At 39.9% G+C, this 13,723-nt stretch overlaps 4 protein-coding genes across 6 annotated transcripts; 1 reads left to right on the forward strand and 3 right to left on the reverse strand.

Moving 5' to 3' along the window:
* Nucleotides 1-692: 692 nt before the first annotated feature.
* Nucleotides 693-3,723, reverse strand: LOC115790932 (ras-related protein Rab-30-like). 3 transcript variants are annotated; one of them, XM_030744957.1, is made up of 5 exons: nucleotides 3,570-3,723; nucleotides 2,030-2,123; nucleotides 1,857-1,940; nucleotides 1,603-1,770; nucleotides 693-1,345 (listed from the first exon to the last, which is right to left on the reverse strand). In XM_030744957.1, the coding sequence occupies exons 2-5, from the start codon at nucleotides 2,120-2,122 to the stop codon at nucleotides 1,085-1,087; spliced, it is 606 nt and encodes a 201-aa protein (XP_030600817.1). In that variant the 5' UTR covers nucleotide 2,123; nucleotides 3,570-3,723; the 3' UTR covers nucleotides 693-1,084. The 3 variants fall into 3 exon arrangements, with proteins under 3 accessions (XP_030600817.1, XP_030600816.1, XP_030600818.1); XM_030744956.1 differs by having other exon boundaries at nucleotides 695-1,345; nucleotides 2,030-2,128; XM_030744958.1 differs by having other exon boundaries at nucleotides 705-1,323; nucleotides 1,587-1,770; nucleotides 2,030-2,128; nucleotides 3,570-3,614.
* A 1,248-nt stretch (nucleotides 3,724-4,971) lies between these two features.
* On the forward strand, nucleotides 4,972-8,914 carry ndufc2 (NADH:ubiquinone oxidoreductase subunit C2). The gene is made up of 3 exons (XM_030744961.1): nucleotides 4,972-5,257; nucleotides 5,848-5,991; nucleotides 8,737-8,914. The coding sequence occupies exons 1-3, from the start codon at nucleotides 5,119-5,121 to the stop codon at nucleotides 8,784-8,786; spliced, it is 333 nt and encodes a 110-aa protein (XP_030600821.1). The 5' UTR covers nucleotides 4,972-5,118; the 3' UTR covers nucleotides 8,787-8,914.
* Nucleotides 8,915-9,034: 120 nt separating this feature from the next.
* Nucleotides 9,035-9,936, reverse strand: thrsp (thyroid hormone responsive). The gene has a single exon (XM_030744959.1). The coding sequence runs from the start codon at nucleotides 9,774-9,776 to the stop codon at nucleotides 9,192-9,194; it is 585 nt and encodes a 194-aa protein (XP_030600819.1). The 5' UTR covers nucleotides 9,777-9,936; the 3' UTR covers nucleotides 9,035-9,191.
* On the reverse strand, nucleotides 9,796-12,879 carry guca1c (guanylate cyclase activator 1C). The gene is made up of 4 exons (XM_030744960.1): nucleotides 12,576-12,879; nucleotides 12,027-12,176; nucleotides 11,489-11,576; nucleotides 9,796-11,333 (listed from the first exon to the last, which is right to left on the reverse strand). Exons 1-4 carry the CDS (start codon nucleotides 12,768-12,770, stop codon nucleotides 11,197-11,199), a joined length of 570 nt encoding a protein of 189 aa, XP_030600820.1. The 5' UTR covers nucleotides 12,771-12,879; the 3' UTR covers nucleotides 9,796-11,196.
* Nucleotides 12,880-13,723: the final 844 nt, after the last annotated feature.

Below are 13,723 nucleotides of genomic sequence, written 5' to 3' on the forward strand. Positions count from 1 at the left end.
CCTGCACGGGCTCTCCTCAGTCGGAGGGAGTGATGAGGAAGCCGGGGCATGATCAACAGGTTCTTTCTTCCTTTCTGTTTCTCTGTGTGTGTATCTCAGTCTTCATATGCTACTGTCTGTCTTTTTAACTATTTGTGTGCTACTAAGATGTCTAATAAACAGCCTGCATCAGAACCTGCTCAATCCTGTGATTTGTTGGTAACTATGGTTTTAATTGGGTTTTAATTTGCAGTCAAAAAGGAACATGGAGACCCCTAAAATGTATCCTACACTAGAAACTGACATTTCTTTACCCACTGCAATCTGTCTCCGAGTGTTGATGTGTATAGCCAAGTCTACACAGCTGGTTCCATACTGCCCTTGAGAACAGATCACAGAGAGGAGCCTTTATTTGGTGAAGTTGTTCATATTCTGGTGCATAATGACTCCATTCTCATGTTTGTTCAAATACTAAATGTACTGTACTTTGATGATCATTTTTATGCTTATGCAGTACAAAAAACAAGTGAATATGAGTTGATCACACTTGCAGATGTTTCTGATTTGCATCCCTTAGATGTTATGAGGAGTTTTGGCACCAGAGAGTTGTATGTGTGCCCAAGATACAAAATCTTGTACCTTGGTTGATGACTGTACTAGATTGTAAATACATGTTGCCATTTGAGTGCAATTGGAAAAACTGTTTATTGTTGGAAGGGGCAGAGATTCTTTTTATTTCTTTTATGAATTTTATTGCCATGTTTTTATACATGTTCACTGAATATTACAAAAGTTACAAAATGTTACATGAGCTGTCCCAACTTTGTTGTTGTAGTGTACTTAATTGTAATAAAAGTATTTCTAATATCCTTAAATGGAAATGTCAATTTTTATTTGACCTTATCTATGAAAACACATTTATACATATGTGTGTCAAAATAACACATTTTAACACACATTTGTGTTGATTTGAGTGACACAATAGTTGTGTTAAAATGACAGACACATTAGTTGTGTCACAAATGACACAACATGTGTTGTCCCTGAGCTGATTCGGCACATGTTAAAATTCAACACATCATGTGTTGTTTTTGACACATCTGTTTTAAGAGCTCAAGTAACTGATAGTTTTTCCCTCGCCAGGCATCGGGGCAGTGTCACTGTTATCCAGCTTGTTCTGCTTGGCCTCTCGAATGAGCTCACAGGCCAGGTCGAGAAAAAGTTTCTCAACATTGTCAGACTCTTTGGCTGACGTCTCCAGGTACAGCATGCTCTGGGCCTCGGCAAAGTCTTCAGCCCTCTGCCTGAGGACCTCTCTCTTCTCTGCCAGATCTATTTTATTACCTATAAAACACGCAACATCCATCTGTCAACAAAAGGGGAAAAAACATACATGTCTGGCTTGTTGCAGTCTGACTAAACAGTGGTGGGTGTTTAATGAGACAGATGAGAATAAGGGGGGGGTAATGTGTGGGATGGATTTGAGCAAGGACTGTGTGTTCTCAGAAATGACAAAAAAAAAATGTAAAAAGAAAATCACACAAAACAATGCAGATGACAAAGATAAGCTTGTGAGTTATTAAAAGTGCAAAGTAATGCTTTTATACCGACTAATATAGTCACCACTTGGTTGTTGGCATACTGCTCGATCTCCCTCAGCCACTCTGGAAGGCACCTGAAGGAGTCCTCACAGGTAATGTCATACGTAAGAATGAGGGCGTTGGCACTACGGTAATAACTCTGAGTAATGGAGCGAAATCTCTCCTGTCCAGCTGTGTCCCATATTTGTAGCTGCAAAATAAAATATGGTCAAATAGGCAACAGTCCAAACTGATACAAAACATTAAAACTGCACACAAAATGTAACCTTGGCGCACCTTGACCTTCTCCCCTTTGATTTCCACAGTCTTAATCATGAAATCTACTCCAATAGTAGCCCCTTGTCCAGGTGGGAAAAGGCCCTACAATCAGAAGCAGACGTTATAATTTAACACTCCTGCACTGTGCAATTCAACAGCTACAAACTCAGACACACAGAGAGGATACAAACCTGAGTAAAGCGCCGGAAGAGACATGTCTTCCCAACTCCAGCATTTCCTATCAGAACTATTTTGAACAGGTAGTCATAATCTTCCATACTCATACTAAACTAGAAAAAAAAGAAAAGAAAGAGGTGATAAGCAAAGTCCAACTTTAAACTGCTTGTCTCCGGGCACTCCAAGCTACTGGCATAAATCTGAAGTCACATGACGCACACCAAAGATGCTGATGAAACTAAAAACGGTTGTGTAACCATCAGGGCTCAGACCACAAGTAAAATCAGAGCTGAATAAGCTTGGCTAAGACATATGGGAGAAACAGTGAGTAAGCTATGCCCCTTCAGTGAGTGATTCGAGTTCATATTCTGCTTATTAGCAGAATTACACAGACACTAACTCACAAAGAGGTATTTCCTTTTCACTTACTGGAGAAACGCAATATTTTATTGTTTTTAAGAATTTGAACACTTCTGTCTATTACAGACTGGTCCATCCAACCCTGCACGTTTCTCTGGGATGTTCCTTTTATACCAGCCAGCCATGTTACTTATTCACTGAAATAGCTGTGAGAAGTTCCACTAGAGAGAATAGAATGTGTCTTTCTACTATTCTCAAGAAATTACGTGGTTTAAATAAGTTCATGTGTCTCTTTTTAATGGAGTAGTTTTCATCTTTGTAGTAAAATTGCCATTTTTGATATAAAATACGGGATTCAGACACTGTACTTTGGTAATAAACATTTCCGCTTCACTCCTGCACTAAATCTCCTCATTTTTGATATTTATTTATATATATATATATATATATATATATATATATATATATATATATATATATATATATATATATATATATATATATATATGCACAAGTTTTTCCTCCCTTTCTTTTTTGGTCAGCTGCAGTTTTGGGGGCCGTGCATCACTTGCAGTCACGGAGACTGAAACAGTACAGCCTGCTCAAAGCACCAAACGCCAAGCTGTAGCGGTTTCTTTGCTCGGTGCCCACACACAACACAGCGTCATGTGAAATGTATGTAAACAGTGACAATATCGCACAATTTTTCGCTCTGCGATGCCTTTCCCTGCGCGCCCCTGTGCAAAAATGGAGAATCGGGCCTGCGCAGAAACTGAACATATTACTGTAAAAAACACATTTGAGGGAAACAAACTGTTGCTTGCGAGAAGACGCGATCACTGGGTGACAATGTTGCTACAGAGAAGCTCATTTTGAAGGAATAATTTAACCCTTTCTTGCAGTAAAGTGAAACACTTCTTTCCGTGTCGCATTCCCATCTTCACCAACATTTTACGTCCTCAAAGGCGAGAGAAACTGCAGCATCCTGCACGTGTCGTTATGTGAAGCAACGTTACACTTCTGGCTAATTATGTTGCATTTTTAATCAGAGTTGAAAGCCTTTCGGGTGACGCTAGCAACAGTAGCAACTAGCGGCTACAGCGTGTGATTCTGGCCCTTTTATCCGCAGATGCAGCAAGGAGAAAAAATCAAAGTCTGCCCTGCGCACCGAGCCGAGAGATCATTTGCACTTACCAAAAACACGGGGATATCCCCGGACTTAGAACTACTTGGTATGCATAGGTCAGCTCTTCAAACGGGCAAAGCCGCTGCTGGGCAGGGCATAATTCCTCCGGCTGTGTGTCCTCAGGAGCTCAGCAGCAGCCCGTCTGATAGAGGAGGCAGAGAGGGAGGGAGGGAGGGGGAGGCCTGCCCTCAATGATGTCATCAGTTCACATGCAAAGTAACGCGTTACATCTACTGCCTTCAGAAAAATACTCCATCGGTAACACGCTCAAGAAAATACACAGAATTTACCCAGCGAAGCTTAAAGGAGTCAAACGGATGCGGAGCTCTGCGGACTGGAAACCAGAGCGTTTCCCAGCTGCTTTTCCTCCACTGGCTGCTGCGGGTGGATTCAGACCAAGAAGAAACTCAGAGGGAATTTTAGACAAATGTGTTTGACCTCTTTTTTTTTTCTTGCATTTTAGTCAAGATAAAATTGAAAATCATTATAAGAAAAATGGTCAGTAAACCAAGCCAACTTTCCTAAATGTTATTAATGATGTATTATACGTGCTATTTAGACCTTTATAAGCTTTGTGAAATGTACATGTAACAGATTTTGTTTATTATTTGTCTGTTTTTTCTTCAGTCTGTGTGTGCTTTCGTTGCACTTTTACTTGATGCTGCATAAAATAAAACTACTGCGTACTATTCTGCAGAGCTTCAGGTATTTATTCTGTTAAAACTACAGGTTTATAGTTTTTTAAAATTATTATTCTAGCAGGAAAACTCATACAGAACAATAACAGACGCGTCATGTTGGGAAAGGACAGTACTCATGTTCTGCAGTACTGGCGGTCGGTATTAATGCTTCTAGCTTCACGGTAAATGTTACCAGAGAGCAAATGCCCAATGCAATGTTTACTCAAAGTCCTGCAGCAAAATTATTTTGGTCATAAAATATACTTAATAATTTTATTAATATTATTGTATTGATTTTGATTAGAAATTCGCTTTTAGCTCCTAAAAGTATTTGTTTTGCTGTATTGTATTTTATGTTATTGAGCTATACTATTGTACTTATGTGAACTATTTTGTAATGGTTGTGTTTATTTTCTTGTTAGAATTTATTTTGGACATACATGCCTTTATCAACAGAAAATCTCGTTAATACACATGAATGTATTGGATTGTACTCATATTTTGATTGACTGAACTGTAATATTAACTTCAGCCTTCAACTTCTGATCTCTCAAACAGCGTTAGTCGTTTAACTGCTGAACTCAAACAGTATGGATCTTTAATTATATACATTAAACTTCAGATACTTTTAATACTTTTAAAAATACATTTTATTTGATTTTAATCTCCGGCTCACACAAAAAGCTCTTTCCCTTTTCTTGTTCTGTTGCTAGGAAACAGAACACGCGGAACTCAAGCGCGTCTCATCGGTTGCTCCCGGACGTGTGGTTCGGTTGCACACTGTGCCCTTGACTTCCTACGAGAGGTGATAGCCGATGAGCAGCACCAGTTCGGAGATCACTGAATAAAGTGTGAAAGGAAGGGCGCATTTCTCGCCATGGGCTTTATCCCAGAAGAGGGAAAGGTTCTGCCTCCTCCGGGAGTCGTGAACAGGAACTCGCTGTGGCTGGCGGGTGTCGGCTGGTTCTCCGCCGTGCTGGATAACGCCATCAGGCACAGGCCGCCGGTGAAATCAGGTTAGCATTTTAGCATTTGGCTTCACGGGACAGATGCTTTACTTTGCAGCATATGCAGCAGTTTTTTTTTGTTTGTTTTTTAAAAAAAGAAGAAGAAAGACATCAGATAAGTTAGCAGAGAGATGCAGAGCAGTGACTGGTTATGAAACCTCCACAGTGTCGCAAAGTGTGTTTACCTTCCCCTGTAATCCTAAAATGGGGGTTAAAGTCAAATACATTGTACAGAAATTGGAAACCATATTTTGCGTTATCCAGCATATACATTAAAATTACGGTTTTAGTTGGATTCAAATTCTGAATTACTTAAAAAAGAAGTCCAATGTTAAATTTGTCGGTAATGTTTCTCCCTATTTGAAAAGGAAGTGTTGTTATCATTGACTGTGACACGTTAGTTTTTCGCTTCCGTTTCCTGTGGTCGCTGTAAAAAGGTTAACCCTGCATCTGTTGAAGAACTGTTATCGATGAAAAGTCGTCATAATGTGCAGGCCTGTGGTTCCTGCAGTCTCTTGTACATTTATGTGCTTTAAGAGCATAGTCAGTATGATTGCTGTAGCTGATCAATAAAGGTTTTGTCATTTCTTTTCTTTAAGGTGTTCATCGGCAGTTCCTGCTGGCAACCATTGGCTGGTTTATTGGCTACCATATCACCAAATATGAAAATTATACTTACGCTAGACTCGATCGAGAAATGAATGAGTACATCAGACTGCACCCGGACAAATTTGTACCAAAGGGTAAGTTTAATTTTCAGTGTTTTTGCTTTAACAGAAGACGTAAGATGTTAAGTGTTTTTCATTTCAAAGAGGAGAAAGTCCAGTGTTTGATTTTTGTTGTTGTTGTTTTTGGTCCATTTATCTAAGATTTAAGAACCATGCAGTAAAAATTCAGCACTTAGCAGCACTTAAGCAGTCATACTGATGACATTTCATTATACTTTTTTCTTTGAAGTATCTAATGCACATGTTAGTGGGTGCTTTCATGTATTTTACCAGCACTAACAGAAATTACATGCTGGGCCCTGTACTATGACGTTCCCTTACTCCCTTACATTGGTGATCAGGATCAACGGTCACACAAAGCTGGCTAAGTTATCCCAGGGTTTTCCCTGCGCGTTCACATGAAAGCGGTGGTGTTGGCAGCATCTGACAAATCTAAAAGGGGTGTTTCATGGATTATATAACTCTTCTTGCACAGAAAATTATTCCTTTGAGTGCCACCTACTCCAATCAGAGGCATAAAATGGTGATCAAAAATCGATAACAAGCATAAAAAACACAGTTGCAAAAAGACATACATTTAATGCTGCAGAAAAGCATTAATCTGGTGATCTGGTGCACAGAGTGGTAAAAATAAACCATTTAATTCAAGTTAATCACTTAATCACTGACTGCGCGCTCGGTGCTGCTGTTTATTTCTAAGGTGACAGCTGCACGTTAGAGCTGTGAAACTTTAAACTGGATCCATTTAAACATGGAAGGTTTCTGTCCCACATCCTAATAAAAGAGATCGCTTCAGTTTGTCACAGATCAAAGTGAAATTAATTTTATTGATTGAACAGGAATTATTGGTGTGGGAACTGTGGTCTAGTAGCTGCAATTCCAGCAGTGTAAAAGAGACTGATCAGCAGATTAGAATCCATTATAGTAACATTTATTCTTCATTCAGTGGTTTTAGTAAATTATGACTTGACAAGCTGCACATATGAAACGCATTTCCCCAGCAGAGAATATGCCTCACACTCAAAACATGCTGTAAATAAAAAGAATCAGTGAAAACATTTAGCTTCCAGCTGATTTTAAACCAAAACTCAGAACATAACCTGCTCCAGGTTTAGTTTTTATTCTCTCAGCTGCAGCTCGGTGCTGTTTATGGGTTTCAGTGTAAAGATTAAATATAAAAACAGAATTCAAACATGGGCTCAATGTACGTCCAAATCTGATATGAGGTCTGCAAGTACTGTGTGGGTGTCCTGTTTTAGGATCATCTATTAATGCAGAACAATAAAAATTGTCGTCAAATTGTGTGCCGCCAACGTGGGAAATAAAAAAATCCAAAATTGAGGAATAGAGTTGTCTAAGAATCTATTTTTTTTTTTCTAATGCTAATCAGGGAAACACGACGACTTCAGTCGCTACAGGAAAAACTTTGGACCCTCCAATAGCCCCGCAGAGGTCAAGGGGATCTTCCAGGAATTGAATTGAATTGAATAAACTTTATTGTCCCACATGGGAAATTTGTCTTGGATAAACAGTGTTTCACAGCTGCAATTTGCATAATAAAAACAACAGAGAGAAAAAGATAATAAGTAATAATAAAAAAATCCATCTCTAACAACAATCAAATGCATGTCGGCGTGGCTCCAAACCTTTTAAACTGTGCCGAGTCTTTATTTAATAACACAATAGATGTTGGGAGAAATGAGAGCGTGTAATGATTTGTTTTACAGCTACTTGCTCTGTAACGTCTCCCTGAAGGTAACAGCTTGTACTCTGGACACAAGCTGTTACCTTGTTAAGGGTAACAGCTTGTTTCCAAGCTGTTACGGGAGGAATCCTTAACAATCCTTATCAACTCTCGATTTTAGCTTTACTGTAAGCGGGCCGTATCCCATATCCGATCAAACGTAATAAAAAGTACCCATAACCTTGGAATTCACACCAAACATTCAAAGTCTACAAGGAAACGGAGCCTTTGTGCTAAGAATTCAACATCTTCTTCCCATTTACAAAAAAATTGTTCATACAGATGCCCAAATATTTATATGAGCGGACCTGTTCTACTGTACATCCATCGATTATTCCTCTAGGGTCAAATTTCTTTAGTTTTTTCAACGTTCAAAATGAGAGAGTGATTTTCGCACCACACTTCAAAGTCATTAATCTCCTTGTAGTATACAGATGGGCAGTCATTTGCATGTAACAGACTTAATATAATAGCGTCATCTGAGAGTTTAATGATTTGAAATCCCGTGCACTGTACCTGTGCACTAATTTCTGTAGTGTTTAAATATGCAATATGTATCCTGGTGTCTAAAGGCAACAGGATTAATGCTGTATCTTTAGATTGAGTACCTACATAATTCAAAATGTATTCAACAATGAGCAAACACAGAGAAGTCCATAATTTGTTACATTTCAGTCTCCTGTCAGCGTTCCATCGGCTTTTTTATGGCTGTCGAGCTTAAAGTTACTGAAATGATGCAACTTTATTGGACATAACTAAATGCAACAGGAAGAAAACTTAAACACGTTACCTCGACTGTGAAAATAACTTCTTTCTGAGTCACATCAGATTTTCGTTGGTGCCGATAGTAACAGTTCCCATGATCCCACGCTACTTTACCATAACTGTTAGTGTTGTGATGGAGAAATCTCACGGGCGGGAAGAAATCAGTCTGTGCACTGAAGTGCAGTCGGATTACATTTTTGTAATCATGTTTGTAATCAAATTGTTGCTTTCTGTTTCTTTTATCTCACCAGAGAAAAAGACCTTTGCTGAGATTGTTGAACCTTTCTGTCCCATTCGCTAAGTGTCAGTGGCTGTGAGAGAGGAAACGTGTGCGACTGCCACCTGTGTGGAGCAGCCTTTTTGTGAACGCGTTCTTTCATTTGTGTGACTTATAAATGTGTAAATAAAAAAACTAAATTGAACATTTTATGACTGACTTTTTCTTGACTTTTTTTCTTTCTTGAAACTTAGAAAACTCTTCGGTTACGTAACAAAATGTGTTTATATAAAAGGGAGCATTACAAGAAGCAAATTAAGAGACAGTATTGATTAGTTTTATCAATGCATATTTATTCCTTATTAAGTTAGAAGCATGGGGGTCACTGGATGTAAACAGTTCAGACAGATGTGAGATGTTTGGGTTACTTAGACCACACTTTCAGCAACAGTGGTTTCGTTTAATGTCCACATCTCTGAGTTTTAGTGATTAATTTGCCACCCCAATAATGTCCATGTATTTCTCAGTGAGGCTCTCCGTCTTCTTGGTGAGGTCACTCATCACAGAAAACAGCCCTCTCACGTGGAACTGGAAGAGGGCTTCAGGGTCTGTGTCCAAGAGAGGCTCCAGAGTCAGGGTCTCGTTCAGTGCTATGTTGTTTTTGGCTTTGCAATCGTCCAGGGGAATTAGGCCGCTCTCCACTATGTTCCGTATGGCTTTGAGCATCAAGTAGTCGCCGTGCAGGTCTTTGCAGGTCTCTTCTGCAGCCTCGCAGTCCCACTCCTCGTCTGAGGGCATGTCTCGCAGCAGGCTTGGCAGGAGAATGGTCTGCTCCATTTCGCTGACAGCTGAGGTGTATCGTCTCAGAGCCAGGAACAGGCTGTTTCTCTTGAATCTGGCGTCGGCAGACTGCATGCTTCCAGGTGGATGTGGTTGGCTGTTCCCGTGCAGAGGTGGTGGTGAACAGGTGGAAGGTGTGCTCAGTCTGTGCAGCAGCTGTGAGGCGCGCGAGTTTATATGATGAGCCGAGGTGGGTTGATCAGTGCTGTTGCACAACTGCATCATCCGATACATTTAGAAAGAGAGTGCCATGTGGAGTCAAAGCCTTATCTTTATTTGCTTTACACCACTCAGTTCACAATAGTCTGACCGGTGTGTACTGAAATGAACCTGTTCAATCATTAACCACGAAGACCATTATGTTTAAAGCAAAAGGGGGGGTGACATGCTTTGATTGCTATGTACAACATGAGTCGGGAAATGTCCCGAGGTTCTTTTCCGTGGAGCTCACGGATCTTCTGTTGTCTGTTTATGCTGATTTAAAATGAGGAAACCCTGGATGAAATATGAGTGATACATTTACTAGATATTATGAGCCTCAGCAGTTATAAACCATAGACATGATTAAGTTCTTAAAGTACACTTTGAATTTTGTTTGGCTGTAATAAAATGTAGTTCATCCTGTTCTCAGAAGATGGCGTCATTGAGCTTGTTCAGTCGCCAAGCATCTGATGACCCACAAATAACAATACCTCTAAATGCTGCATGCTATTACATTACAAACTGTTATAGTCTCTTCCTAAGTTTAATACTCTGTTTTTTGTTTTTTCTGTTTGTTTAACATTTTTTCTCTATTTGCAGCTGGATGAGCCATAACACTGTGGTCAGTTTTGTGTATCACATTTAAAGTTAATCATTGAAATTATTCCGTTTTTTGCAGAGTTGGGATCTGTTACATCTCTGCCTGCATCTCAAAGAAAAAACATGTATTGATTTTAAGGGACCTTTGCAACCTTAACTGCAAAACATTATATTTTCTGTACACAAGCACAATTATTTCTTACATTTTTGTCTCCATTGACCAATGATTGATTTTTGTTGTAGATTTTACAAGTTCATCAACACAAAACAACCATCAATCCTCGCAGGTGTTGTAGACTATAGACTGTAAACACCCCGTTACTGTGATTGTGTCATAACTGTTAAGAAACTGGCTGTTTGCTTTGGGAGTCTTCATCAGCACCAATCAGGACTCAACTGTGAGTGTCAGTAAGTTCAGCTTTAAACCAATCTCAGTTATGGATAAAACTGAATCTCAGAGCTTTTGTGGCATTAGGTCCTTTCATCAGCAAAGATGCCTGGACAACATCTCCAGTTCGAATATCTAATGAATAAAATAAAAGTGATCATTCCACCTTACTTTGTACAATCTGCTGGACCCACGATGGGAGGCGAAAAGCAAATTTACTCATCTTAAACAAGATTCAATAAATACTTCTGGTAGCATGTTTTAAACCTTAAAAAAAAAAGAGTTAAACTGTACAATGAATGTGAGGGCACAAGCAGGTTAGAAGAGGAGAGCAAATGATCTGTTTCATTCTCGTGGCATGCAGAGAGGTCCTGCCTGTGTGGTGCTGCTCTGTCAGTTTTTTTGCAGTCTGAAGTGTGCGTCGAGTCAGTGTGATGTCAGCTCTTCAGCTTCTGGATCACTGACTCAGTTCAGCCCTTTCCTCCGTTGACCCTTGACAATAATTTCCAAGACGTGCGTAAGATCCATCATCTTAGTGAGCATATCCATGATGTCAGGGTGCTCCCTCGCTCCGCTGATGAACTCTTCCAGCGTCAGCTCACCTGGAGAGGTAAATATGCATTCAAATGTTCGGGGATTATGATTTTAAGGAAACAAATCATAAATCACATGTTTTGTATTCACGTCGCTCTGGTCACAGAGACAAAAGCCTTTTATCATTGGTTTAATTCTGCATGCACACTCATGATTTTGTTACCTTCCCCGTTGACATCAATCTTCTCGTATATAAGATTCACAATCTCTTCTGGAGGGATGTCGTAGCTTCTGGTAATATCTTGAATGGCCTGAAAGAGTCAACAGAGAATATTTAAACTATAAACTCTGCTGCAAAATCAAAGAACTAACCAACAGATGCAACATTTCAGCACACTGGATGTACTACAGCTTCTTTCAGCTGTTAATACAGCTGAAAACAGTTGAAAGTTGAAGTGCATTGCACTGTGGGTATAAAGATCGTGACCGGATTTGAATTTGACTGGGGAAAAGTGTTGTTGTGTATAATTATTAATAGAACAAAGGCGTGATATAAACAGGGTGATCATTGGATGGCTTCTTTAGTCAGAGGTTTAGGATCTGTTGTGGAGAAAGCCACGTCCAGCAGGGTAATTAGGAAGCCCTTGGATTTAGGTGCCATGCCTGCTTAAGTGCACTTTCAGAGTTAATCTTCATGGTTCAGGGAACTTCTCTGGATGCAGAAATCTAATTAGGAAAAATTCAAAGAAGACATACTGTACCTTAAATATAGTCTCCAGTTCATCCTTGTCAATTTTTCCATTTCCATCCTGATCAAAGAGCTTGAAGTACCACTTTAGCTTCTGATTTATCTCCCCTTTCAACAATAAACTAATGCCCGCGATATATTCAACGAAGTCTATATAGCCATCCTGTAAGAAAGACACATGAAGAGAAAGGAGCGTAAATCTCTGATCCTTCGCTGCCAAAACAAAACTTTACTTCAAAGAAGAACTTCCAAAATTCAGAATCAAGTAATTAAACATGTATCTTTTATTCAGGGGCTGCAAGTGCAGATCATTTCAGAGGCAGGTATAAAAGATATTTAGATACTAAATTTTATACGTATAACTTTTTGTCCTTTGATTTGTGACAGACTAAAAGACTCAAAACTAAAATCTATTTTCATCCTAAAAATGTGTAAAATTGGTGCCACATAGGACACCAACAAACGGCTCTGCGTTACTCTGTAACGCTGCTTCTTTGTTTTGTTGGGTTTTTTTGGAAACATTTCCCGGCTCATGTGTTGTCCTGGGCGAGTGTTTACCTACCCCATCCATGTCAAAGGTGATGAAGACCTGGTCCACGTAGCTGCTGGCCTCCTCCGTCATGCCGTTCATTTCAAGCATCATCTTAAGCTCAAAGAGCGTGATGAGTCCCGAAGGAGATTCCCTCATGAATTTTGTGTACCAGTGGTGCATGTCCTCCTCCAGGATGTCGTCCAGGTTGGAGCCGTGGGCACCCATTCTTACTCCAGATGACTTTTATCCACAGACCTGTGAAGAGCTGCTGGTGAAACTGAATCCGGAGAGGAAAGTGTGGCGTCTGCTCTGAGCTCTGAGTAACAACAGCCTCCTTAAGCTTTACGTCTTGAGGCGGCTAAAAGGAGACCTAACCCTTTAATAGGATAACCAGGGAATCTTCCTGAAATGTCTGCAAAGTGCGTGCTCTTTGATTGAACCAGTTTCCATTGGAGCGTCCAGAGGAATGTCCTGCAGGGTTGGCTTTCGGAGAAATGCATAATTGACTACTTAACACAGACCCATGAATCATTCAAGCATAAAAAGGCACCTAATTCAAGATAAACCTATGTCATCTCTACACATAACAGCAAATTTAGCAAAGAACCAGTTTTAAATATAATGTTTAGGCACTTTGTTACAACCAGCCTATCACAAAAATATAATTGTAGCTGCCAGAGTGCTTTCTAACTACAAATCTCATTCAGCCAGTAACACACACATTCATGCTGCACCTCTATCTGTGCCCAAGAGCTTTTCTGACTAACATTCACACACACACTGAAGCCTCATCAGAAACGATCCCAGTGGAAAGGTTGCAGAAATCAATGGAAGTATCATCATCCACCATGCAATACCATATGGAAAGCATCTGATTGGCAGTGGCTTCATTCTTCTATGTGACAATGATCCCAAACACACTGCCAGTGCAGCAAAAGCAAACCTGGATAGAAAAACACACAATGAAACTCTATCAGTCATGAATCGGCCTCCCCAGAGCCCGGACCTCAACATTACTGAAGCCGTGTGGGATCATCCTGACAGAGAGCAGAACCAAAGCCAGAAACATCCAAAGAAGAGCTCTGAATGTCCTTCAAGAAGCCCGGAGAACCGTTCCTGAAGGCTGCTTAAAGAAATTAGAGAAAGCTGCCTCCGAGAGTTCAGCGTGTGCTGAAGAA

The sequence above is a fragment of the Archocentrus centrarchus genome, chromosome 13, assembly GCF_007364275.1.
Source record: "Archocentrus centrarchus isolate MPI-CPG fArcCen1 chromosome 13, fArcCen1, whole genome shotgun sequence".
Lineage (NCBI taxonomy): Eukaryota > Metazoa > Chordata > Actinopteri > Cichliformes > Cichlidae > Archocentrus > Archocentrus centrarchus.